This window comes from Fundulus heteroclitus, chromosome 1 (genome assembly GCF_011125445.2).
Source record: "Fundulus heteroclitus isolate FHET01 chromosome 1, MU-UCD_Fhet_4.1, whole genome shotgun sequence".
In the NCBI taxonomy this organism is placed as follows: Eukaryota; Metazoa; Chordata; class Actinopteri; order Cyprinodontiformes; family Fundulidae; genus Fundulus; species Fundulus heteroclitus.
Window position 1 is genome coordinate 11,881,833 of NC_046361.1, and position 27,738 is coordinate 11,909,570.

General features: G+C 42.3%; 1 protein-coding gene across 1 annotated transcript in view; it reads right to left on the minus strand.

Moving 5' to 3' along the window:
• Positions 1 to 27,738, minus strand: part of bsna (bassoon presynaptic cytomatrix protein a) — a gene marked incomplete in the record, with an annotated part of 181,658 nt that overhangs the window by 39,919 nt on the left and 114,001 nt on the right. The window contains 7 exon segments of the mRNA XM_036135108.1: positions 2,858 to 3,204; positions 4,725 to 5,219; positions 6,036 to 8,538; positions 10,878 to 11,814; positions 15,596 to 15,852; positions 19,850 to 20,014; positions 21,655 to 27,006. Of these exon segments, the coding sequence (XP_035991001.1) occupies positions 2,858 to 3,204; positions 4,725 to 5,219; positions 6,036 to 8,538; positions 10,878 to 11,814; positions 15,596 to 15,852; positions 19,850 to 20,014; positions 21,655 to 27,006 (10,056 nt within the window).

Here is a 27,738-nt window from a genome sequence, read left to right on the forward strand (position 1 = left end):
CATCTCCTTAAGTATCATACAAAAATCAACCCATATGATTGTTTATTCATAATTCGCACTCCACGTCTCACTAATGAAGCAGCACAGATAAACATGCCTGAATAAAAAGTGCGGACAAAAAAAATGGAGGAAAAGCAGTTAATTACCCCACCTGACAGACATCGAACCATTGCCTAACTATTGTCCATTAATCTCCTGCCCCCAAAGTAGGCAGTAGCACCTCATAGTTTATGGTAAGCTACCCGATGCAGCAAATAGTTTTATTAAATAGAGCCACTTAATCACATTTTCAATTATAGAATACACGGAACGTAGAACTGCAAAGCAATTAATTAAGTAATGAGTAATAAATCATCGATAAATGATCAAATCTGTTTAACAAATCCTTTTTAGGGATTATGGTTTCCTTTCAAAGCTTTTAGGACCACTTACATGAACAGTTCTAGCAAAAAATGACACAGATATATGATAAATGTATGTTCTGTTCCTGCTGACTGTATAGCAATACAGCTACACTATATTGCCAAAAGTATTCACTCAGCTGCCTTGATTCACATATGAACTTCAGTGACATCCCATTTTTAATCTATACGGTTTAATATAATGTTGGTCCACCCTTTATGGCTACAAAAAGCTTCACGTCTCCTGGGAAGGGTGTCCATATGGTTCTGAAGTGTGTTTATGGGAATTTCTGACCACTGATGTTGGACAAGGAGGCCATGCTCTAAGTCCCCGCTTTAATTCATCCTAAAGGTGTTCTATCGGGTTGAGGTCCGGACTCTGTGCAGGATTATTATCATCAAACCCACTCATCCATGTTTTCATAGACTTTGCTTTGTGCACTGGTGCAAAGTCATGTCGGTCCCCAAACTCTTTGCATGCAATTGTCCCAAATCTCTTGGTCTGCTGAAACATTCAGAGTTCCTGGGACTCAGGGGCCACGCCCATCTTGTGAAAACCAACCCCACACCAAACACAACATTCTGCTGTTGGGCTAATCTGAAGGCCACACAAAGTTTAAAGGTCTTTAGCTACTGAGTCTGCAGAAAGTTGGTGACCTCTGCACACTATGCGCCTCATCATCCACTGACCCCGCTCTATCAGTTTCTGTGGCCTTCCACTTCCTGGCTGACTTGCTGTTGTTCCCAATCACTTCCACTTTGTTATTATACCACTGATAGTTGCCTGTGGAATATTTAGGAGCGAGGAAATTTCATGACTGGACTTATTGCACAGCTAGCATCCTATCAGAAGACCACGATGGAATCCACTGAGCTCCTTGGAGCGACCTATTCTTTCACAGATGTTTGTAGAAACAGCCTGCATGCATAGATGCTTTTTATACACATGTGGCCATGGAAGAAATTACAGCACCTGATTTCCATTATTTGGATGGGTGACTGAATACCTCTGGCAAAAAGTGTAAATGGACAACATTTAGTGGTGAAAGCACATCATGAATAATTTTGGATGGGTGATAATTAACCTGGCATTCTGTGAATACGGAGCACAGAATACATTCATATGTACACTTACCAAAGCCCAAATCATTAACCTGTTCTGAATGCTGTTTGCAGTGTAATCTTCAAAGTCTCGCGCTCTGTCTGAAAAATAGCTTTAAATGGATTGATGGAGGAATAGATTTTTGCAGGAGGAAATCTTAAGTGCCAATTTCTTGGGCGTCTAGGAGACAGTGAATCAGCTGGTTTGGGTTATCAGCTTCCTCCGTGTTAATCACAGTGTTAGATAAGGCCTGCCTGCAGAGGCACATCAGAATTTCAATAAACTGTCTGAAATAGGACAGGGTGTGAGTCGGGGAACTCTTATCGAAAGCAGCACAGAGAGAAACAGAGGGACAACAAAATAGACAGACTTAAAAAAACAGACTGAAAAAAGGAGTGAAACCCCAAAGCAAAGTAGTTTGCTATGTCAGATCGCAAAATAAATAAATAAATGATTTCATAGAGAAACATATCTTTTGTTACCTCAAGTTTGTCAAAAATAACTATTAGAAAGTAGAGCCCAAAAACATATAAATATATAATTTTCCAATCAGTGATTAGAAGTTTAAGTTTTACAAGATTATGGTGACACCAACACCTTTCAATGTGAAAGCTGTGACTGAGTGAAAAAGATTGAAAGCTAATAGTGGGATGTTTAAAATAAAGTCAGGGGAAACACAGAGCTGTAAAAATAGATTTAAATGGGAAACTGTTTTCTACAAGTCGAGGAATGTCTGAGGTGCATTCAGGTTGCAAGAGAGAAACCGACTTTCAGCTGATAACAGGAAGGCTGGACAGACTAAGGCAAAGTTTGTTTTATACTTATGAGCTTTCAGGCTCCATGGGTCATGCAAGATTTTAAAATGCTGCAAGTTTTTTGGAAACCTCAGATAAGATAAGCATCTACACTCTCTATGGAATATACAAGGATATTACTAACCAGTAATGCTAATATAAGATACTAAAAACAGTTGATCATCTCTGTCATCATTTTGTCTTGATATGTTACAGCGACCACTTCCCTACACAGGGAGTCTGCTTCTGCTGTCTAATAAAATTTCTTAATTTTTTTTTTTTAATGCTGTTCTTATATCTTATTATTCTATACTTCCTAAAGAGAAATTGGAATTGGCTTAAACCGTTCTTAGCAGGTCACCACCACACCACAAAAGCTAGTGATAGGAAATTAAATCAGACAAAATTCTGTTTGGTGCATCTCTATTAGAAAGATGTTGGGGGCAATAAAACGACAACAAAAAACCAAAACAAATACTACATGCATATTTTAGAATTATGTGAAAAAAGGTAAAGTTAACAAACACCTGACTTCTCAAGTTTTATTTCTTATTGCTCACCATGGTGGACGGTGTGGTTCCTGCTGCACCAGTCGGCCTAGCCTGCCCCATGGGCCCGCCCGCTGGTCCCATTTGCCCTGGTTTCGCCTGGGCCTGACCCATGCCCATTCCCATGCCCATGCCCATGCCTTGACCTTGGGCTGGTGTCTGCTGCTGAAGGCCTGTGGCTGCTGTTGTGCCAGGCTGTCCTGGTCTGGCTGCAGACGTCTGGGCCTGCTGTTGGAGCTGAGTCCTCTGTCCTTGGAGCCCATCTGCCTGGGAACCGTGACCCCCCTGTCGTCCTGATCCTGGAGGCCCACCAGCAGAACCCTGAGCTCGCCCAGAGCTGCTGACGGACCTGGATGAGCCTATGTGGAGATAAAGAGGTGCTTTCTTTCAAAACAGAGCAACTTTAAAAATATTTCATCATACTACAAAACAGGAAGTAAACTCGTAAATAAAAACAAAAAAACAAAATAAAGCTATTTTTTAACGAGATATCAAGTCAAAATAAAGAGCCTTGCAATAGTATTAATACCACTAAAAACTTAATTAGATTTTACATGGATTGTAAGTGTAGGACTAACACAATGACAGTGAAATGCGGGGAAAAGGAAATAGATTATTGACCAGTTTTAGGTATTGCTTTAACTGGGCATATTTATGTTTTCAGTCCTCCTGGAGGAAGGGTTTGCCCATGGGATCATGCTACCAGTGAAAATATCAAATTAAGGTAAATTGTACATGTATAGAACTTTATCAACTCCGGCGACTCCAAAGCAAACTCAGCAGAAACACCCAGACTTCCCTCTCTCCAGACCGCCACTCACTAAGATTATATTAGGAACCTGTTTATTGTACTGTGGAGTTTGAGCATTAGCAGTAGGAGTGAAGCAATAAGCAATGAATATTGTAAGCAATGACTATACTGGTGATTTAATAACTAAACTGCTAATAACACATCTGTGGTGCTGCCTTCAGGGAAAACATATCCTTTATAAAGTTACACTTGATGTAGTTAATTAAAAACTGTTGATCCCTGAGGGGATTGGTGACTATAAAAAGCCATGAAAAACTAACCTGAACAGGAAAGGCTATTAAATTTCATTGCCTCACATGTGATTTTTATATAAAAAAAGGAACCTTATCTAGGATCAGAGAGCAGATCAGGGCACATTAATGATACTGCAAATGTCTCCCTTTCACCATGATCCAGTATGATTCAAGTTCCTGTCAATCAAGGATGACCAACACAAAAGGAGTATTTTTGACATTAACCTTTTTTAAAGTAAACCTTTACCTATTGCTTTGGTCAGTGAAGAATGTCCCGATGTCAGGGAAATGCACTTAAATTACTACGTAATTGCATCATAATCATATATGTATATACGTGTATTACATCTGCGTTCACAAAAATAATATGGATAATGTTTTAGCGAAGGTTAAACAGTAATCAGTTTCTATACCATGCATTGGTCTACATGGTTAGCAGATTTAACAAAGGATGAGCAAGGAACAAGACAAGGACAGGAAAAAAAAAGATGGTGGATCTTAAAGACCATATGCAGCTTCAAAACAATGTTTATGAGAAAAAGTCTGGTTAGCACCCCAGAAAAAAAGCAAAAGAAAATCATATCTCTTAAGTTCTTGCCTTTAAAGGTATAATATATTTTCTGGCATTTACTACAAATTTTGACTTTGTTCATTAAAAACAGATGGTTTCTGGTTTGGTAATCATGATGCTAAAATGTTATATTTTTTACAACCTGGTAAAAACTAACCAGATTGATTATTGATGTGTATGGATGCAAATATTGGTTAAACTATTAAGTGATAGCTCTCGTTTGCTTAATTTTCATGGACAGATTTACAGGTTCACCCTGTTTACCTGGTTGTTGTCCCTGCATGTCTACTTGGCCCTGGGACTTGCTGCGTGAGGACCTGTGCGGATCTCCCTGCCTGGAAGACCTCTGGCCGTGATGATGTCCAGTGGGATCCCTCGAGTAATCTGAAGAATGATATCCTCCAGACCTGGACTCACCACGCCTTCCTGAAGATGAAGAACGTCCTGAGGGGTCATGGCGCATAGATGGGTCTTTGGGGTGCCCCTTAGATGACCTTGAGGATCTCGGCTCATCTGGGTGACGGGAGGAAGAGTGGCGGCTAGAACTGCCATGGTGCCTGTGGTCACGTGATGATGAGTGCCGCCCGCCATGACTGTACTCATCTTGGGGCCACAGGTCCTCCTCAGGAGGTTCATCATAATCATGGTAGGTGTGCTTGACACCATGCCGACTCCTTCCAGAGTGGCTGCTGCCGTAGTGTCGAGAACTGGAGCGTGGTTTCTCAAACCAGTCAGTTTCTTCCTGGCCCAGATGGTAGGCTTTGGAAACCGAGAGCAGATCACAATCAATCTCCATGTCGTTTGGAGAGAGCGGCATGCAGGCTGTAAGAAGGAAGAGGGCAGAAGGAAGGCCAACCGCATGCAAAAAAAAAAAAAGTAGGTAGGGGAAGACACAGAAAGAAAGGCAAAAAGTAAAATTTTACACTCATGCACATATTTACTCCACAGAGTACAAGACAATTTAAACAGGACATAATAAACACTGCAAAGCTGTCTGGCGCTGCAGATCTTTTAGTTTTAAATCTTAGCCACTCACTGACTGCGCAAGGAGACTTTCCTATCAGTTTGGACTTTTCTCCTTGCGTAGTCAGTGTTCAGTGGTTGATGGAAGACTTTTAATTAAAGCCTCCTTTGACAAATTTAGTTTTGATTAGACAAAATTTTGCAGTGTTGACATAACTTTTTAAAAATCAAAACACATTAACAATGCAACAGAGCTAATAACTTGTGGAAGAAAAAACTACAGCGGTCGTGCAAAGACCTGTCAAGTCAGTCAGTGTTGTGAAGACAAAGACGACCACGCTGAAGAACCATGCGAGTGTCGGACAAAGAAACGGCTGGACGGACAGGCGGAAGGACGGACAGGCAGGCAGACAGACAGACAGCAGTCCACGACTTATAGAGCTCCAAGTAACTCTCAGGACGAAGAAAACACTGGCATGCAATGGCTATCTCTGTCCTTTGCTTTTTCATTAATTTGCTAAGCCTAGCTTCTGGGTGGGTGGGGGACGTTTATATAAATGGTGGGAGCAGTAGTAGGTAGTGAGACTGTGGGAATTCAGCTCCCACATTTACCTTCACTGTCTGACACAGCACAATGATAATCATCAACAATGTACGTATCATCCGATTTGTAGACATGTGTCCGGGGAAGGTCCCGTATATGGTCTTGAACATCTGGCAGCGAGTGACTGGAGCCATAATTGCCATAATAGTAATAATATCTACTGCTGTGACTGCTGTCATATGGGTCACGACCTAAGCTTGAAGATCTCCCAGAACCCATCAATTTCCCCAAGGGACTGAGTGGACTCTCCTCCTCAGAGTACTGCCGAGTTGGATGCCGTCCTCTGTAGCCAGAACGGTAGGAGCGGTCGTCTCTCTCGTATGATCTGCTGCGATAGTTATGGTAATCTCTGGCTGAGATCTTGTCCATGCCGTAGCCATGGGAACGGGAGCGCCCAGAGGAGGTGTAGTAAATCCGATCGTCCTCATCCACCATCATACCGTAGTGTCGACTTCCATGAGTTGTGCCACTGGTACCATTAAAAGCACTCCTCTTGAAACCATAATCCTCAATCAGCTGACGCCCTCGAATGTGGGATGAGGGGTAAGCCTCACCTGCAGAATAGGAGGCCAAGTCTGCCTCCACATCTCGAGCCTCCTCTATCGGGGAAAACTTTGAAATTTTCTGCTCCATAGTCCCCAGCTTCCTGTGCTTGCTGCGCTTGGAGGACATGACAGCAGGAGCCAGAAGGCTTCTGGAGGACGGCAAAGGCTTCTGTACCCCGGAGCGGTTGCCGGCAAGTTTGTAGTCGTAGTCATAGAAATAGGGGGATCCCCCACCCATGCTAGCGCTCACGCTGCTGCTGCTGCCCCCTAGAGGTCCGTGCCTGTAGCTGCTCTTACCCCTGCCGTGGTGGTCGTACAGCTCATCCTGCATCGCTGCTTCGTCCTCAGGTGCCCTGCCGTAGGGGGAGCTGCCAGTTCCCCCACGCGCCGTGCTGCCTGATGTGCTGCCATGGCCATGGATGTCGCCAGGGTAACGCCCGCTACTGCCATGATGCATCATGTCCCCTGCTGTTGTGCCCAGCCCGTCCTTTGCCGTCAGCTCGCTTACATCGTCAATCATCATGTAGTTCCTTGGAATGTTTTGCTCTAAACCAGGAGCCCCATACATCCCTTCTGCTGTGCTGTAAGTGGACGGAGTGTCTCCTGGGTGCCCATAGGCATTGGAAACTGTTGAAGTATACTGTCCATAAGAACTGGCTGTGGTGGTGGTGTAGCCATATGTATTAGCATTAGTTGTTGTGTACTGGCCATATGAACTAGCTGGTGTTGATGTATATGGGCCATAGGTGCTGGGAGGTACTGTGGAGTAGCCACCGTAACTGCTAGAAACAGGTGCAGAACCATAAGGCCCATAGGAGCTTGCCATGGTGGTTGTTCCTGTGTACGGACCATAGGCTGGGGCTGCACTGGAAAAGGTAGCGTCTTGGGCTGTGGTGGTGACCACAACTGTTGGGTTGCTAATAGTCTCATAGTTGGTTGGCATCTTATGCTCCATTTCAGCAAGGGATGTCTGTCTAGGCCTTCCAGGGTGAACTGTCAAAATATCAGCTTGGGGCTGCCCAGGGTATGGGGTAGTTTGGGTGGGGTAGGGGGACACAGCGCTGGGATAAGGTGAGCTGTGGGTGGGGTATGGTGGCTGACCAGGTGGTGCAGGCCCAAAACCTGTTTGCCCTGCTGGAGGCTGAGGTTGAGGTGCAGATGGTAACCCCGAATCTGTTTGGGGGTATGGGGGCTGAGCTTGTGGATAGGTGTGAGAAGGATAGGATGTTTGAGGTTGATAGGTAGGTCCAGGAGGAGGACCATGGCTCTGAAGGGTCATGGGCTGTGGCAGTGCCTGTGACTGTGACACTGTTGGGTAAGGAAGCTGATTAAATGTAGATGACTGGTATGGCACACTCGATTGCTGAGGTGGTGCTGCTGGTTGGCTCTGGGGATACTGACAGGAGATGAAGGAAGAGGTTGGTGGGTACTGGGCTGCTGTGTTGAGGTCGCTGGTAAATTGGCTAAGTGGAGCAGTGCTTGGTCTGGCTGTTAGTAGCCCATTTGACTCATGTGATGCAGCAGCAGCTGCTAAACGCAAGTTATTCAACTCACTGTCAGACATATAGTCTCTGGTGTCCCCCATACATCTCAGATAGGCAATGTCCCTTCTTTCCCTCTCCTTCACCAAAGTCTCTTTCCTCTGATGAATTCCAAGTTCCAGGTATCTCAGCTTAGCATCAATCTCTTTCTCTTCTTCCTCCAGTTCAGCTTGTTGCTTTCTAAGCTTGGTAGACTCTTGCTCCACTGCCTTCAGCTCGTGGGTGAGATCTTTGAGGAGGCTGGCTTTAGCAGCCAGGCCAGACCTTGAGCTGGGCTTGAGGCTGGGCACAGAGGGCAGGTAGAGCTGTTGTTGGGCAGGCGTCATCATGGTCAAGTGAGCTGAAGTAGCAGTCTCATCTGGAGGAGGGCTGGGCAGGGTTCGCTTAACCTTCCGAAGCAAAGAGCTCTGCTGTAAGGCTGCCAGCTGGAGAGAGAGAAAGAAAGGGCAGAAGGGGAAGGAAGAATGGGAAAATGTGTGGAGGGCAAAAAAACATGGAAAGCATTTGAAGGGGAAATAATGGGATGGGTAAGGAACAGTTGATGGGATATAACCGTGAGAATAGATTATACATAATAGATTTGCCCATTAAAATGAGAATGTAGGATGGACAAAAATCAGGAAAATACAAGAAAAGGGACACAGATGGACAATATAATAATCAAGACAAGAAAGTCAGAAATAAGCCATAAGAAAAGGAAGGATGTAAGTTATGGTAAATCAATAAAGGGAAGGGGGATGAGAGGGCAACAAAATGTAAAAAGCAAACAAAAGATAAGTGATCCAGGAATGTTTTTAGCCAATGTAAACAGTTGAGGAAAAATTATGAAGAAGATTAAAGAAAGGAAAATGCACAAAAATGTTTGAACAAAGTCGAGAGAAAAGAAAGGAGAAAAACTCAAATGGAGGAAAAGGTCAAGAAAGAGAGGAAACAAAGAAAGGATGCAACAAGAGACCAAGGTCGACAAAGGAGACACATACAGACAAACAGACAAAGACAACAGGAAACAAGAGTGAAGTTTGTGTTAGAAGACGTACAGAAACAACAAAATTAGTGTCAGCTGTGATACATTTTTGTTTAGTGCTGATTTAATAATGTATGAGAGAACATGCATTTTATTTTAAGACAATTATTCTTATAAAAATAAATTCCTGGAGCATATTTAAGGCATTTTCACACCTGTGGTAAAACAGTGGCTGGTGATCTGATTCTTACAAATATTAAATGCCATAACAACAATTGTAATGTATAGTATGATAATGCACTTTAGACACAATATTTTTAGATAAAAGATTTGCAAGGTGCTTGATTTCTGAACTTCCTATCTTTCATTTTCACTATCATGTAACTATTCTTATGCTGAATGGATGAACTATAGGCTGTTTTTCCAATAAGTGGCCCCACACTTGAATTAGAGGGTGAATGTTTTCCTTCACCCGGTGGCTTGAAGATCAGAGTTACACTCTGCATAAATTCCCCATATTTCATTAACCAATCATGTAGCTGCTGTTTTCCATTTACAAATCTGATTCCACTATAACAACATTAAAGTAAAACCTCTTTGGGGTATATTGTTCATGCAATCTTTCAAACTAGGCTTTACAATTTTGCAGGGAAAAAAAACAGTACAGAAAAGCAGTTGTGCTTTCATTTTTGTATACCACCGAGGAAAACACTATTCTTGCACATATGACAAAACGAATAAATTAATTTACTCTAAGCCTATTTGTGCATTTTTTCTTTTATCGTGTCAAACTATGTGGTAATAAATAACACTTCGATTATATTTTCTTATTTTTAAGGCTCTTAGAGCATATTATTGAGTATTTAAAGCTGGTATTGTACAGTGTGCTTGGCAGCTGCTAAGTGCACCATAATATCACATATAATACGTACAAGTAGATTTATGAAGTTTTGCTGTTGGTGATTGTAAGCAACAAGGTTGATGCCACAGAAAGGACCATAAATGTAGTGAATATAATGGTTGTCATGCCAAGGTTACAGTAAGGGATGAGTGTGCTTTTATTGCCCACATCACATTGTTATAGAACATCAGGACATCATTAAAAATCTAGAAACAAAATTTGAAAGGTAATTAAACATATATATTCATATGCAATCAATTAGAATGAGTTCCAAAGATGCTCATTGGTCAGATAATTTTTTTTGAAAATGAACATTTTGAAAATTCCAACCTTTAAGCAAGTATTAAACATTCTTTATATTAAGCCCATATTTTTGTGTTAAAAATGTGTTTGATATCATATTCTAATCTTAATTGTTGTGTTTTCATTAGTAAGCAAAAAATTATTGTTTTCAACAGAAAAGGGCTTTATATTCATAATCTCAAATGCAAAATTAAAATTACAATCAATTCTCCTTCAGTGTAGACTTGTGACAATAATAGTTGGTTTTATCGTGAAGGCCTGTACAGTTAAAGGTATGTGTGTTTACATTTGGAAACGGATGTGAAATCATATAAAAATACACAGAACTAAATACGCAGCCTCTTTTGTACAACTATAATTCCCTTAACTATTGCAATTACATCTAAAACCACTACATGATAATGTATAATGTCAACACTTTAAAAACACTTGAAAATTGTTTGTGCTCAACAAAGGCCTTGTTGTTCTTAAACAAATACATATGTAAGATTTTCATCAAAATTCTGTTTTTACTTTAAATACTGCTCCTAAAAACCACGTTCTTCACTGTTTAACAGCTTTTTTTCGGCGCACCAGATCAGCTTCAGTAACTTTACCTGGCTCTGGAGTGCTTGTTGCTGATACAAGGAGAGTCTGGCCTTGGTATGCTCATCAGTGGTTGGGCTGAGGGACTTCGGGTCGGACATGGACCTATGGGTGCTTTTGATGGGTCGGGGCACAGATGGGTGTCGCTGGGGGGATTCGGCTGTGTAAGACTTCTGCTGAGGCGTGACGTGGGCCTTGTTCAGTCTCTCACTGGACAGAGAGGTCTCCAACAGGCGGTGGGGGGACACTGGGGATACAGGGGAGTAGAGCACTTGTGGAGACTTTGGGGTCGTCTGCTGCTGCCGGATGAGGCTGGAAATGGACTCGTTGTGGAGGTGGTTGTGAGGCTGATAGTTAATGTCTAATGGGTCGGGGCGGCGACGCTCAAATTTTGCTGCGTTTGCTGCGACATGTTGCTGCTGGCGCTGCTGGTTGTGAAGGTCAACACAACTGGATGGCATTGTACTAGTACCGGTAGAGGAAGAATATGGACTAACTGTGGTTGGCACGCTGAGCTGTGGCGCTACAACACCCTGTGACTGCGCTTCTGGGTCTGTCTGGCAGGCAAGAGATTGTCCTTTTTGTGTTCTCTCTGGTCCAGAAATGTAGTGTACAATCTCTACTTTATTAGGGTCTGGTAATGTCACATGAATTGCTGGGGAGACTCTTCCCAGGTGCTCAACTTCTGTCTGGCAGGACACTTCCCTGAGGGTCTGGATGGCAATGCTAGAGGAAACTATCTTGGATGTGTCAGCTTTGGTGTCTGTAGCTGAGGTGGTTGTCGAGGCAGTGCTGGTGCTAGCTGCAGCGGACTCGGAATGGCGGGAAAACCGAGAGCGTCTTCGGCGAACTGGGTGCTCGGTTTCAGCCTTATCCTCATCGTCATCTGTCTGGACCGAGCAGTCGACGCTCCGACCGCGCCTCCTGGTGCGATGACGCATCATGTACCTGGTAGTGGAGGGGAAAGAAAAAAAGGGCATGAAAAAAAATTATCTGTAAATGTTTCTGCCATCAAAGTATGGTTTTGGATATAACAATAGTAAAATATAAATATAAAATTAGATTTCAAAATTTTAGTCGCTTTTGTACACGACATAGTTAATGCATAATATACAGAAATAAAAGCCCTGAGAGTAAAGTGACCAAAGTTGGAAGATGTCTTTTTCATCAGACAGCACCTCAGAATTTTTAAAACTTTGCCTACAGTTAATCTTTTACCCCTGTTATGAAATAAATATGCACAGGAAAGTGCATAAATATGGTGTCTCGGATAACCTCTTTATCTGATACACTATCAGAGGAAGAAAAAATTGCAGACTGAATTAGATAAACTGTGTGATTAGATAGCAAATGCTGCATTTGTCAGATCCAGAGCAAGATGGCTAGAGGAAGAAGAGCAAAATTATCATTACTTTTTAAATTGATATTAACAGTAATACTAAGCTATATGTGAATGAGACGTTTGAAGACAATTATGAGGTAATGCCGAGATATTGCAGTCTACTTTATGCAGAACTATATTGCTCCAAATTTTGTTAGTGGTCAGGCGGTGCCTTCTTGAACTCCCTAACAGTTTAAAACCATTGCTGAAGATGAGGTAAAGTTGTGTGATGGTCCTCTTACACTGGAGAATGCTATATCTACTTTTACATCTTTATATCTTTTATATCTACTAAAAAATAAAAATAAAATCACCTGGGGCCTTATTTATAAAACATTGCATAGGATCTATACTAAAAGTTTACGTACGGCCAAAAGCTGAAAATGGTGTAAGGCAAAAAAAAATGTTCTGCCGTCTACACTTCACTTTCTACCATAAATGGTCAATGCAAAGCACCTCATTAATGTTAATGTGTATTTAAATGAGTCAGCTCATTATTGTTATTTAACTGTTAATCATGGCAACTACTGAGAAATGAGGAAAGAAACGGTTACAAAATCTCCCAGAAAGGCTTTTATTAAATATGTAGCTCAGAGGTTAAAACGTATATGGGGTGACGGTGGCTCAAGAGTTATAGGGGCATTCCTGTAACTGTTCTGTTGCTGGTTCGATCTGTGAGCTACTCAGCTGAACAGCCCTCTCCGACAGTCATTGTGTCCTTGGGCAAGACACTTCACCTGCATTGCCTGCTGGCAGTGGTCAGAGGGCCTGGTGGCGCCGCTCTATGGCAGCCTCGCTTCTGTCAGTCTGCCCCAGGGCAGCTGTGGCTCCAATGTAGCTCCCCACCGTCAGAGTGTGAATGTATGAATGACTGACTGTAGTGTAAAGCTCCTTGGGGTCGTCGGACTTGATAAAGCGGTATACCATATGTTGTCCACATTAAAAGAAGTTGTTAAAAAGTGAGCCTTATTGCTGTCTTAAACGCCGGGTGACATCCCCAAGTTGAGATTCCTCTTGTTTCGGAGGAGGCTATGCATCCAGATCTTCCTGGGGAAGGACGAGGCCAGGATGGAATAGGGCTAATGATGAAGTCGATCCAGTTTGATATGGAATGAAATTGAACGCCTGAGTGGAACCATGATTCAGTTTGGTTGTAATTCACTACTTTACCATCTGTGTCGGCAATTTCAAATGTCCTTAAAATGTGAGAAGGGCAAATTTTCCTTGCAATTCTTTTTCTAATACATCACAACCTTAGAGTGGAAAGTGACATACGTAAGTTTCAGGCCCTGTTTTGTGTATACGCAAGCGTTATAAATGAGGCCCCTGGCACTGATGGTTTGGTTTCAGAAATTTACAAATCTTGGGCAACATGATTGGCCACTTTCTGCTCAAGGTCTGTTTGGAATGCATAGAAAGATAACAACTTTCTACAACTATTACGCAAGGCTTATCAATAATTCCCAAATCCAATTAAAATACTTACTTGATTGATCCCTGGTATCCAAGACTAATACTAATACAAAATATTTGCATCAACCACTCAAGTACAAGATACATAGTCAGAGTTTATGTCCCAAAGACACATAACAAAGAATTGTAGGCCTGTTATGGACATTCTGGATTACTCCGACATCTTTGATGAAAACCTTTAAGTTCACTATTCATGTATCCAGCAACTCATTCTGGCAAAACTGAGACTTCTTGCTTGCAGTCCCTGTCCTGTAGAATCTGAGCATAGAAGAAGACACAAGTCTGTCTCTGATTATGTTGACGACGCAGTCCTCCATTGCCAAAGAAGAGACGGTACTGGAAGCCCGGCTCTGGGAGCTACTCAGCCAAACAGCTCCTGTGTGCCATTCAGCCCGATCCAGCCCATGAACCCACTGGACTCTACTGTACTGCACTACTGAGAGTCACCGGACATTAAGGAGGATTTGCGTCTGGGCAGAGATAAATTAGTTTAAGATAGAACAATTTGGATTTAATTTCAGTTGTGTGGTGGAGGTAATTTAAAATCTGGCATATGCAATTAACCAATCCAAGGCTCTTCACCATTTTCCTTTTGATAATTGCTCATTTCATGGTGTGATTATTTTTCTTTTGATTAACTTGTTGGGTTCAATGCAGGCAGCTGTCCCCCAGTCTGTTTTATTAGATGATTAGGACCATTGGGTTTGTTAATCCTGCTGCGCTTACCTTTTTATTCTTCCTTACTGAAAGCTAAACATGTTGCCAGTTCTTTTTTGCACTACACAAACTTGGAACTATGCTTGTTGCTAATATTTCTTAAAATACCGTAAGTGCAAACTTATACTAATACCACTTATCTGCAACTGATTTCCTTGGATAAAAAACTGTTAAATGAAAAATTAGCTAGACCTTTAGAGAAGTTACAATTTCAGACTTCTTGGGTTCGGATAGGTCATTAAAATATTTCTATAACCTTTTTGCCCTCACCATAACGTTTTTCCTGATAAAACTATCTGGAAGAGTAAAGGTAGTTTACCACATATCAGGTTGTAAGATTGCCTGCCGTTAAATCTACAACCAGAGTTGCACATAATAAAGGTTTTATAGCAAAGTAGTATATCTGAGGTTATGTCACAACTCTACTAACCTGCAAAAACTGAGAGGATAAGACCAGTTTTAAACTAGCTATTAATATGGTTGCTACTAAATGGCAATAAAGCAGCATCTCTATAATCAGCAAAAGCAATAGGTTACATAAGCTACTATTATTAGCCTTTGAGCGGACCCAAATCATGAAATAATTATTAGTGGATTTAACTATAAACTATGTCACAGAGCATCAGAGAAGACATCCCAAATATTCTGCATGACGAGGGGAGTGAATCTTTATCAGTGCGGACAAAGTGTCTGCATTGCACATTATGAGATTATGAAATGGCATTATTTGTTCATTGCAGTGTGGTTTGAGTAGCACTTGCATTGATTCTGTGGCAATGCAGCATATGAGTTGTATATGTGGGGTCTTAAAGTTGCAACACACAGGTAATGAATTTTTTGAGATGTCCAAAATTATATGGAATCCTGGCTCTGCTTGAGATCATATTATGTATACAGTATTAGATGTGTAGGAAGGCAATGTGTTCATGACTTAAAGCTGCACACATTCTTACGTCATTGAAACACAAGGTGTTATAGGGGTATTGGCATGTCTGCTTGTAAAGAAATAAAACAATGTTCTTTGCTGGTTTGGGATGATGGACGCACTTGTCTGTGCATCTCACAGACAATAATTTTTACATCATACCACCTACAGACTTATAGCCCAGGAGTGTATATCTTCATTCACTTCAAAAACAAATAAAAAGCAATTGTTACCTTTCCTCTCCATCTTCGTCATCAGTCTGTACACAACTATCCACAATTCTGCGAGGGGAGCCATAGAAAACCACACCATCTCCTTCAGAGGTGTCTCGGGTCAGCCTGCTCATGGAGCTATGTTTCCTCATACCAGCTCTGGCTTCCAACAGTTCATCCTGAGTCCTCAGACATATCTCTGAGGAAGAGTTGGGGAGGGAGCGAGAGCTTGTCTGAGAGTCTATGTAGGGATGCAGTGGCTGTCCGGTCATATCCAGCTGTTGAAAAATGTAAATGGATTAGAACTGCCAAAACTTATTTGGGATTGAAAGGTTTCTGAAAATGTACCTGGTCAAGAGTGACCATTCTACTTTCTCATAATAAGACTCCCACAAATGAGTGCTTACGGCTAACGACATGTAAAGAAGACATTCAAAAGCAACACTAAAAAGGTGACCTGCAAAAATAGAACCAAATTACGAGGGTCTGCTCCAAATATCTGAGTCCATTAAAGGAACAATAAGTAAGAAATGTATTTATCTAACATTCCCTATAAACAATCCATTAACAATGTCTTAGTCATGTTTTTCTGCTGTCAAACCTAGAGCTACGATCCGGAACTGCTTTGGTTCCGAGTGTAGCCTGTGTTTACTTCCTGGTTCCTCAGCCAATCATATGAGAGTTCCCAGGGTTCCCAAAATAGAGCGCAGCATTTGGTATTTTATCTTGGCAAAAGAGCAACAGCCTGCAAACGGGGAAGGCAGTAAGAGTAGTGGACCAGAAATAGAACAGAATACAACATAATTTATCTATCATGAGTAAGTATATTTTCACAACAGCAACACACTGTTTAGAAATGGTATATTAGATTGTTGTGACTGGCAGGCTGTTTACAGCCACTAGGTATCAGTATTACTTATTGCTCCTTCAAGGAAGTACTGAAAAATAATTATTTAAAAAGTTACAGAATTACATGCATAAAACAAGAGGGCCCAGTCACTCAAAATATCTGAACTAAAAACATATACGTATTAGGTCGTATATACCTAAACGTATTGGGTCTCCCCTCCAAATAATTGAATTCACATGTGGATAACAGCATCTGGGTAAGCAAACAGTCTCTGAAAACATTTGAGAAAGAAAATATTGCTATCAGCCGCTCAGTGAAATCCTGCATAGTACTGTAATAGGGTGCCACCTGTGCAAAATACTCCACAGTCAGTTGTTATTGGTGTAGAGATTGAGAATGACCGAAAACCTACCACAAAATGAAAAGTCATTTAAAATCAATGAGTAGAGTATTGAGTAGAGTAGAGGTTGCTGAGACGCATGCCACACGGAGGCTGCAAAGTGGACTCTAGAGCAGTGTAGATCTGTTTTCTGGTACAACAAATTATTCCTTTCTGCCAACCCAATGAATGAGTCTGGGTTTGGCAGTTGTCAAGAGAATGGCATTTGTTTGCAGATGTTTCTTAATTGTTATATGTTTTTTATCACACCATGACTGTTGCTATGAATGGTTTTCCACATCTCATTGCACTGCTTACCCATGATTGCTCAATCACTTAACCATGCTCACCTGTGACAGCCTAACTATTCCTAGATGTGCTCTCAAGGATAACAATCCTTCCCAACCACAGCACAGGTGCCAGATTATCTGAAGCTTCACACAGATGAAATCTTGGCTGCTCTTCGAGCTTCTGAATATCATCTGCTCATGGGTCTCCCCAGGGATTTTCCCTTCTCATCTGGAATAACTCTCACAAGTTTCTCATTCCCAATGTGGACAAGATTGTGCTAATCTGTAATACCAGCAGTCCCTCACTCATCTCTCTTTGCCTCAGATGTATAATGGTTATTTTGATATTGTATCCAGAGCTGCAGTCTTCTTCTTTCAGCGTTTCCTTTTCAGGGGTCACCACAGCAAGTTATATACCTCCATCTAACCCTATCTTCCGCATCCTCTTTTCTCACACCAACTACCTTCATCTCCTCTTTTACTCCATCCAAGAATCTCCTCTTTGGTCTTCCTCTTGGCCTCTAGTCTCAACATCCTTCTACCGATGTATTCACTATCCCTCCTCTGTGCATGTTTAAACCATCTCAGTCTGGCCTCTCTGGCATTATCTCCAAAACATCTAACATGAGCTGTCCATCTGATGTACACATTCCCGATCCTATCCATCCTCATCACTCTCAAAGAGAACCTCAACATCTTGATCTCTGCAACCTACAGCTCTGCATCCTGTCTCTACCTCAGTCCCGCTCTCTCTAAATTCCTACCATGCGTACCTGCTTGGACTTCACCTCTTTTCCACACTTGCTGTTCCTCTTTACTGTTGTGCCCAAGTACATCAAATCCTCTACCTTCTTTATCTATGCTCCATGTAACCTCATGGCTTCACCTGCGTCCATCAACATCCTCAAAGCAAATACTGCATCTGTGGTACATTTTGATGGCACGAAACCATACTGCTGCTCACAGCTGCTCTCTTGTAAATGGTAAATGTCCTGTATAGTCCTGAGGACCCCAAAGTACTTTACACTACATTCAATCATTCACTCACACAGTCTCATGCTGACAGTGGTATACCACATTTTAGCTCCAGCTGCTTGTTTGAGCAGCAACTGAAGCTTTACATTTACTGCCCTGTTTGTTAATGCTGGAAGAATTTGCAGTACATACTCTCATGTGAACACTTGTTCTGGTGGCTCTCAGAGGGAGCCTCTTTGCAACCAGTAGGTCAGGGAAATAATCCATATGGATCTGTCCATTGGATTGGACAGATTGGATGGTTTGGTGTATTCAAGCCATAGGATGTGCTCATAGTCTGAGGTATAGGCTTAGGCCTAGTCCACAAGTTGCTGGGTATCTTGGAAAACTAATACATGTTTATGTGGTTAGGCCTTTCATCCACACGTACAGGGCATTTTACATCTCAAAAAATTAACGATCCTGAAAACTCTGGCAGATCTCTAAAGCCTGAGTGTGTATATGACAAGACAAAGTTTTAGGTTCCTGCACATCACATGTGTGACCGTTGTTATAGACTTGGCCATACCGTGGAGTAAAAAAATTATTGCTTTCAAATTTTTACATTGGTGTTGTGATTGACTGTTTACAATATGTGTCTAATCTCAACTGAGTCCTCCTTAGGGTGTCCATGCATCAGCAGTAGGAGAGCAAACAAACCTCTTTTTACAGTACACTATCATCTTCAGATGGAAAGCACATGGTACCACAATAAACCTGCCAAGAGACGGCCGCCCACCAGAACTCACAGACTGGGCAAGGAGAGTGTTAATCAGAGCACCGGAGAGACTGGAGGATCTGTCTATTAGACCACAATAAGCTGTAAACACTATAGAGCTAGGCTTTATGGAAAAGTGACCCAAAAATCATTATTGTCATTGCTTAGTGTTAGAAATAAGAAGGCACATTTTGAGTTGGTCAAAAAAGTATGTGGGTGACTCCCCAAATGTATGGAGGAAGGTGCCCTGGTCTGATGAGACTGAACTTTTCATCCACCAAGAAAAACATTATGTCTGGCACCCAACACATCCCATCACCCCAAGAACACCATCCCCAGAGTAAAACATGGTGGAGGCAGAATCTTGCTGTGGGGATGTTTTTCAGCAGCAGGGACTGAGAAACTGGTCCGAGTCAAGGGAAAGATGGATGGTGCTGACTACAGGGATATTCTTACACGAAAAATGTGTCAGTCTGCCAGTGATTTGATTATAGGACGGAGGTTCACCTTCCAGCAGGACATTGACCTGAACCATACTGTTAAAGCAACACTTGAGTGATTTAAGGGGAAAACATTTAAATGTGTTGGAATGGCCTAGTAAAAGTCCAGACCTCAATCCAATTAAGGATATGTGGTTAGACTTGAAGATCACTGTTCACAAGTGAAAACTATCCAACATGAAGGAGCTGGATGAGCAAAAATCCCAGAGGCAAGACGTGGTGTGCTCATGGAGACTGATCTAAGGTCACTTGCATCTGTAATTGCTGCAAAAGGAGAAGCCGCAAAGAGAGGGAGGGGGAGGAGGGGGGCGTTGTTGAACTGCTATGGACACTCAAGATTTCTGTTATTTTTACCTATTTGTTGTTTGCTTCACAAAGTTGTAGGCATGTTCTGTAAATGAAAAGATACACACTCTCAAACAATTAATTTTAATCCAAGGTTGTGAGGTAACAAAACATGAGAAACGGCAAAAGGAGTGGCTACTTTTTGCAAGCGCTGTATCAAAGTTGTTCAGTCCCCTCACCGGTATGGTCTGAGCAGCCGTTTTTAGCCGCTTCTGCTCTTGTAGCTGTTGCTGGAGCTGCTGCTGCAAAGACTGTATCTGGTCTAGTTGGGATTTCTGCTGGGCCAACTGCTCCCGTTGGAGAACAAGTTGTTTCTCACGTTCTTGCTGCTGCTGCTGTAATACCTAAAAACACATACGGACAAAGAAAGTTGGACGTTTTTAAAGAACAATTGAATGGAGTACAGCAAAAAGTGATGAAGCAGCAAAGTAAAACATGGTGAGGTGGCAAATGAGAATAGTTAGACAAGCGGAAGAGAGATATAGAAGAGCATGATGTAGTTATAGTTAAGATCACCAGTCTTCAAAAATGCAAAGTGAGATTCTTCAAGGCAAATGCGGCATGAAGCTCTTGTATTGATGTTTAATTACAAGAATGGTTCCAAGTTAGTCAAAAAAATTGAAGCGCAACTGAAACGAAGTGCAGCATGTACTGGTAAGTTACCAGTTATATAAAAATGCTTATCTTAAATACTTGAAGCATTTTTTTTGCAGCTCAAATGAGTGGTTGGTGCAAGGGAAGAGGTTAGGTACTTGTTCGTACTGTATGTTATGAGATGTGTATTAATTAACATTCCTTTTATAGTTCATTCTCATCGGGGGGAGGGTTTTTTTCACCTGTTTAACAGAGTTAACTTGAAAGAGTTTCAACTGCTTGTTCTAATAAAAAGAAGAAAATGCCTATATTAGCTCTTTGTTTTTCTCTTTGTAAAACATGTAAAATTCTATAAGGCTAAATGAGCAATTAATAAAATTCTAAATTGTTAACGTATATGAAGATTTTTTTGTGGGAATAAATGGAATATGAAACAAACATTTGTTTTTTATCATAAATCAGAACAACAAGAGCTGAGGATCATCAATTTCAGGCATTCATGTGCATACAACAGGCATGCACATACATAGGCTGAATCACGTTCCCACAGTATAAATAACTGTGATTTTACTGTTGGTGAGCGAATAATCCTTATAATTACTTTGTTTACTAGGGTACAAAAGCAATTTTCTCTCTAGCTGCACACACCTAATGTTTTATATACCTTACAAGCATAAATAGTTGCTCATATAACATTCAATTAATCTAATAATACCTAGAGTGTTGCAAAACAATTCTTTGTCAGATTGTCCCCAAAAAGCTAAGAAAATTTGTGAAGTAGGCCATGTTAATGTCACAACAACAAAAACAGACAAAACACTAATCTAATCTCTAATTAGATATATGCCAGTGTATAATGTGTGGTATTAATGTTCTTCCTAAGACATACAATTATATATTATGTGAATCATATATACCAAGGGATCACACTGGAGTAACACCAGGTAACGGGGCTTAATTTAAAACACAACAGCATGCAAACCATAACACATTCACACTAGATAATATTTTTTTTGATACAAACTGAATCAGGCATCATTACACAGGGAACTGTATACCAGTATATGGAAAACCTTATACTAGTTTCCAATTATCAACCTGAAAGGGCATTTAATGTCCCTTTGGATTAAAACAAGAACAAATAAACTAACGAAAATCTATTGAAATTTTAATTAAAAGACCAACACTGAAAGGCATGCATATACACCATACACACAATTGCTAGTTAATCAGTTACTTGTGTAAAATAGCTTGTTAAAATCTCTTGAAAAAAAATAAAAAATACAAAAAAGCAAAATATGTAACACTACTAAAACAAACAATAACAAACAAAAAGACATTAATGCCAAACTACATGACTCTTAATTCCATTTTCTGATTCTCCCTATACCTGGTCCTTGATGTTCTGCAGCTCTTGTAACTCCCTCTGCACGAGAATTTGCTCCTTCTCCCTGTGAAACTTCAGTTCCATTCTTTCACGTTCAAGCTCTTCTTGCAGTCGCTGTTGACGAAGTTTCTCTAACTCCACACGCTCCCTCTCCATCTGTAGGAGCTGTTCCTGCTGACGGTGAAGCCTCTCTGCCTCAGTTTCACCCTCTTTATGTATAGCGCCTGGTGGTGGAAAGGGCGGAAGACCACATGGAATGGGCAAGCCACTAGAGGGGACTGGTGGGCCTGCAGGAGGTTGGGTGTAGCCTTGGGCTATTGCTGGACTTGAGGGTGGGTATGCATGAGCTGCAGGAGGAGGCTGTGGCTGTTGAGCCGTTGTCACTTGTTTCTGTTGTTGCGTGTTCAGGTGTGTCTGGGACAGGTTTATTGGTTGCTGCTGTGATTCAGGCAACATTACCACTGCTCCTTGTGCTGAAGTGACCTCTGCTGATGTCACTTTGGCACTTTTGCCAAGGTAAACAGGTTCCTCCTGGACTGTTGAGCTTGTAGCTGTCAAAGACACAGGCACAAGGCATGTTCCTGGTGCTGAACTTGATGCAACAGCAGTGGTAGAGGCAGCAGCTGAAGTTGTCTGAAGCAGACCTGGTGCTGGGTAGCGGAGTGGTACTTGTCCAGTTAAGGGCATTCTTGGGCTTATTGGTAATCTGGTGAGACTGGCCAGGGGCACTGGTGACATGTTGGGAGAAGCATATGGCCTATAGACTCCTCTCAACAGAGGTCGCAGTACAGAGGCAGGCTGAGTGGTGATGGGAAGTGTTGAAGCAATGGGAGTCTGAATAGTGGAGTAAATCATTCCATCAGAGGACCTAATAGCAGCAGGGTACATGGCTCTCAGACTAGCCTGCCTGGCATTGATTAGATTCGTTAGAGCTTGATTTTGAGACATTGGCTTTCCATCTAGCCCAAATATTAGGTTTTGTCTCATGCCAAGACCTGCTGCAAGTCTGGAGGCACCTGGTCCAGTACCTCTACCTAAGCTACCAAACTGCATCAAATCTGGGTTACTTCCATATCGATCCATAGAATTAAGTGCTGCACACATTCGGCTTATCTCCCTTGCAGTTGTAGCACTGTACTGAGCCAAGTTAGCTTCTTGAAAGCTTGCAATATCACGAGGAGAGTAACCATAATCTGAACTGATGTTAGACAAGGAATTATATCGTCTTATCGGCAGCGTTTGTGCAGAAATGTCTCCTCCGTGACGTAAATCTGTATAAGAACCATACTGCATGCCCATAAATCCTCCATAGCTCTGTTTAATAGCAGTTAAGTCCATGATAAGGTCACCTGATGGTTGGAGGTGTGGATCATATTTAGGATGGTAAGACTGTAGTCCAGCATCAGCAAGGTTTGTATCAGACATTGAAGGCTGAAGCCTACCAGGGAAAGGTAATGTGTAGGCTTTACGAGCATCCATTGGGTACTCATGGTACCTTCCAGGTTGTCTTTCTTGGTCAGACTCATAGGTAATTGGTGGGGCAGATGGTGGCCTTATGCCCTCTTTCTCAGAGGCACCAACACAACTTCCTCCAAATGGCAGTCTGTAAACTACATCACAACATGCTGGTTGGTCAGGTTTTATTTGGCCTCCTGTCAGATCCACCGCATCCTGTCCTTCTTCTACCTTCACAAGTTGAGTCAATGCCCTTACTGGCTCTGGCCCCCCATCCATTTGTACAACCATACTATGTGGTGATTTACCCGCTGACATCAAACCAGGAGGACTGGGCTTCCCTTTCAGCTCAATAGGACCAGCGCCATAAAGTTCAGGATTAATTACTGGTGAAACAGCACTAACCACTGTAGATGCAGTGCTTGTCTGACTGACTAACACATTTTTTTTGGCTAAAGGTGAAATCTGGCCAGTAAGGTTATACTTTGCTAGAACGGATGCCTGTTGTTGGTGCTGTTGCAATTGGTGATGCTGTTGTAACTGTTGTTCAAGGAGCTCTTGTTGTTTCTGTAACTTCTCTTGTTGTTTTTGCAGTTCTCTCTGTTGGATGCTGAGGTCTTCTAATTTGGCATCAATTTTTGGAATGGAAGGATCGGTTGGTGATTTGTTCTGGGAAAGACACACTGCTGAGCCCATGCCCTGACCTAGATCTATGCGGTTTTGATGGGGATCACCGTAAACCATTGGCTGTTTTAGCTGAGTCATAAACATAGAAGCAGCCACAGTGACACTCACAGTGGTTGGTGTGGTCGTCTCTTGTGTGTTCAAATTCATAATCAGGGGTTGTATGATTGTTGAATGCCTGGCACCTTCTGGACCACCATGGTATTTCCTGCTTTCTGTAGCTAAGGAAGTAAGATCCATTCCCTGGTCAGTCATAATGATAGGTGCTGAGTGGGTGGCAGTTCTTAGATCTACAACACTGCCACCCTGGATCATATGGCCCTGTTCAACCCTTGAGGTGCCTGGGACTGTAGATATTCTACAGAGCGATATATTATCCATAGACACAGACCCTCTGGTGTATAAGCTGGCAGTGGTTGCCATACTTGTCCCTACATTCACTTTCTCTACTCTTTGTGTTCGATAGAAACTGCGTGTAGGTGACTGTTGGTAAGGTGGTGTGTCTGGGGGGCTGTCACATGGAGAGTAGTTATCAAATGTTGACTGACGGCTAAATCGAGTAGGTGAGGATAATGGAGAAGTTGCAGTGTTCACTGTCATTGGCCTAGCTGGACCTGGAGGTGGGGAGTATGGAGCCTCCTGGGAAGACTGCTGGCGGTATAGCCGTGGGGATATTGAGCGATGTGCTGTTTGGGTTCCCTGAGCCATCACAGGTGATGTAGGCCCAGAACTAGATGGATCCATTCGCAATGCTGAGCTGAACGTTTGTGTGGAGAATTCAGCAGTAGCCCTTCTGGAAGGAGAGCGAATAGGACTTTGTGGTGGTGGTGGTGATGGAGACAGAGGAGGACTGGTACTCCTGTAATAGGTAGTATACTTAGGAGAACGTGGTTCAACAATCCTCTCAGCAGATGATGTTGAGCTGTCTCGTACTTGAACACCTCTTGTCTCCCCAATTCTTCTGGTGATTACTTCTCTTTGACTGTAGGCCTGGGTAATCTCTGCAATTTTGCTACAGACACTTGAGACTGTAGCTGAAGATGTGGCAAGACTTCCAGTGTGTCTGCGTGAGGTGTCAGATTGGGTTGATGTCAAAGTGTGGCTTGAACTGGTTTGGGAAAGAGTCACTGCATCTCTGGCATAGACTCCATAGGCTGCAATGGTGGTAGCAGCCACTGTTGGAGTTATGCCATTCTTTCCTGCTTGGCTTTTGATTCTGTCTTTGTGTCCATCCTTTGAAGTGAAGTGTTGGCTTACTCTCACATCTGGTATCCGACTTCCACTCTCAGCAAAGGAGACTGGAGCTGAGATCTGGGTGGGGCTTGTCCCTGGAGTTAATAGAGCATTGCTTTGCTCCAGTAGTTTAGCAAAGGCTGAGCCCGTGTCCAATAGCTGCTTATCTGCAAAAGAGCTTTCAATTTCAATCTCAACCTGGTCATCTGTGGCCTGTTGCATCTTTGTGATGTTCTGAGATGTTTGTCGGATTTCTTCATAAATGTCATTTTCTATTTCTGCTGCTTCATTGTCATATCCGGTTTGCTCTTGTTCATATTCATATTCGTCATCATAATTTTGTCCATTAATGTCCTCCTCATAGTACTGCCCATGTCGTTGCTGTTGCTGCTGCTGTTGTTTTTCTTGATTTTGTAGCATTTCTGCTTTTCTCATCATTTCCTCATAAACCTCCTCAGCACTCTTTAGTGGTTTGGAGGTTGATGATGGTGCAGAGGTTGTTGTTGTTGAGGACGATTTCTCTATAGGTGAGTAGAGAGACATAAAAGTAGGCAGGTTGTATTCACTGCCTGACTTGTAGATTTTGGACTCGTAGCCCTCTGCCTCAGAATCCAGACTTTGGGGGGAATATTCAGAAGCAGAGGAACGATGAAGCTCTTCCATCTCTGCTGCTTGTCTTAATTCCTCTGTAGGAGAAGCATCTTCAATTGGTGAAAGATTGCTTGGTGGTGTTTTAGACCTTTCTCTGCGCCTTTGGGCCCGCAGCTCCTCCTTATCCCTTTTGGTCTTCCTTGCTGTGCTTCTTATTCTCTGCTGTTCCACCTCTCTCATCTTTTCCTGTTCTCTCAGAAGTTCTTCTTCCTCTCTGAGTTCATCCTCTTCTGAGGAGTCTTCAATGGTCGGGAGCAGGGGGCCGTGAGAGCGGTGGCGGGCCTTTCTCTGCTGCTTGGCCTCCTCCAATCTTTGCCTTCTACTCGGACTACTGTCACTGTCTTCCTCCATTGACGAGATGGATGTTGGAGACTGTCCTGAACCATATGAAGATGAAGTAGGGGGCAAGGTTGAAGAATAGTCTCCCCTGGAACGCTCCTCAGGAGATCCTGTTAGACTTTCCATCTCTAGCTCTGGCTCCCTATCCAGGTTTAGATCATTTTCACCGCTCAGCTCCATATCTCGGCTGTAGCTATTGGTGTTGTTGAGTTCAATAGTTTTAAAGCGCCTGAGCCCCCCTTGTGATGCCATCACATCTTCTTCCCCCTCTTCAACAGAACCTTTATAGACATCAGTAGAGGTTTTGGTTTCTTCTTCGAAACTACTTGAATGGTGCTGAAGCCGCCTCTTTTCTTTTCCTGAATCAGGGATGATGTGCTTATGGTGGCTTTTCTTCGGTTTCTGGTACCCATAACCTTCATCTTCCTCATCGTCATCTTCCTCCATTTCCTCCTCCTCATTGTCTTCATCAGCACTCATCTCCATTATTTGTCTCCTCATGAACTCCTCATCAGTCATCTCTGTCGGATCAGTGTCTTTTTCCTTCTCCTTCTTCTTCTTTTCTTTCCTCTCTTCCTTCCCTTCTTTCCGTTTACCCTCCCAGTCACCACCATCTTCTTCTTCCTCCAGTATATCCTCTAATTCTTCATCGGAGTCATATGCATCTGGTGGAATGGAAAGGGAACGTGGGCGATGCTTCCCTCTGTCATCCAAGTCTCTGTCCCTGTGCTTTCTACCCCTTCTGTCTGGCTTTTCCTCAGAGAGGCTTTTCTCCAGCAGTGGTCTCATGGAGCTCTCTAGCTTGGTGATTTCAGAGGGGCTTGGAGGAGAGCCCCGCCCACTGATTCCCCTCTCACTCAGCTTCATTTCCTCTTCTTGGATTAGACCTGTAATTTCACTGTGCGAGCTGGAGATCCCATCAGAGGAGTAGCCGGTGTCACTGAGGCTCTGAGGGCTGCGTGACAAGTCATGGGTGCTGTTGTTTTTTGTATCCTACAGAAGACAGAAAGAAAGATTGGATTAGGTTTGGTGTAACTAGGCTATGTCGGTGGTTCATGTGCCTTCCGAGAGCAATGAATGAAACTTATTTTTCTAGTTACTGGTTCATAATATTGTTATCAGTTAATTTGTCATGAACTCAAGGTGTTTTGGGTTTGATTTTCTTTTATGTCTGTATATTGATTTTTTTAGTTATTTCCTAATACTTATTCTTAGGTGTTTGAGCTTTTGGTGTTCTTTATGTTTCTATATATTTTACTCTTTATCCTCTCTAGTTGCTGACATTTCTGTTCATTTGTGAATTAGGTTCTTAGTTCATTTTATGTAACTTTTGTATGATATCCTTTTAGATTTCTTCCATGTGTTTCCCTTAATTTTCTGTTTCATTGGCGTGAGCTGGCCCTCATCTGCTGATTACCTTCGCCTGTCTCTGCCTCACTTTTCCCTACACATTCCTCTGTATTTAAACTCCCTGGTTTTCATTTCTGATTGCTGGTTTCTGATGTTTTCATGCTTTCTGTTTGTTTTGTTGCTCTGCCCTGTTCCTGCTCTCTATTGCAAGTGTTTTCACATCCTTATTAAAAAATCTACTCTTACTGGTTCATCTGCATTATGGCATAATAATCATATTTTCAGAAGCTACTGACAGTCAACAGTGAAGGAAAACATGAATAGTTGAACATTTATTTCTAATAATATGACTAGAAGTATAGGTATCCAGTTTTG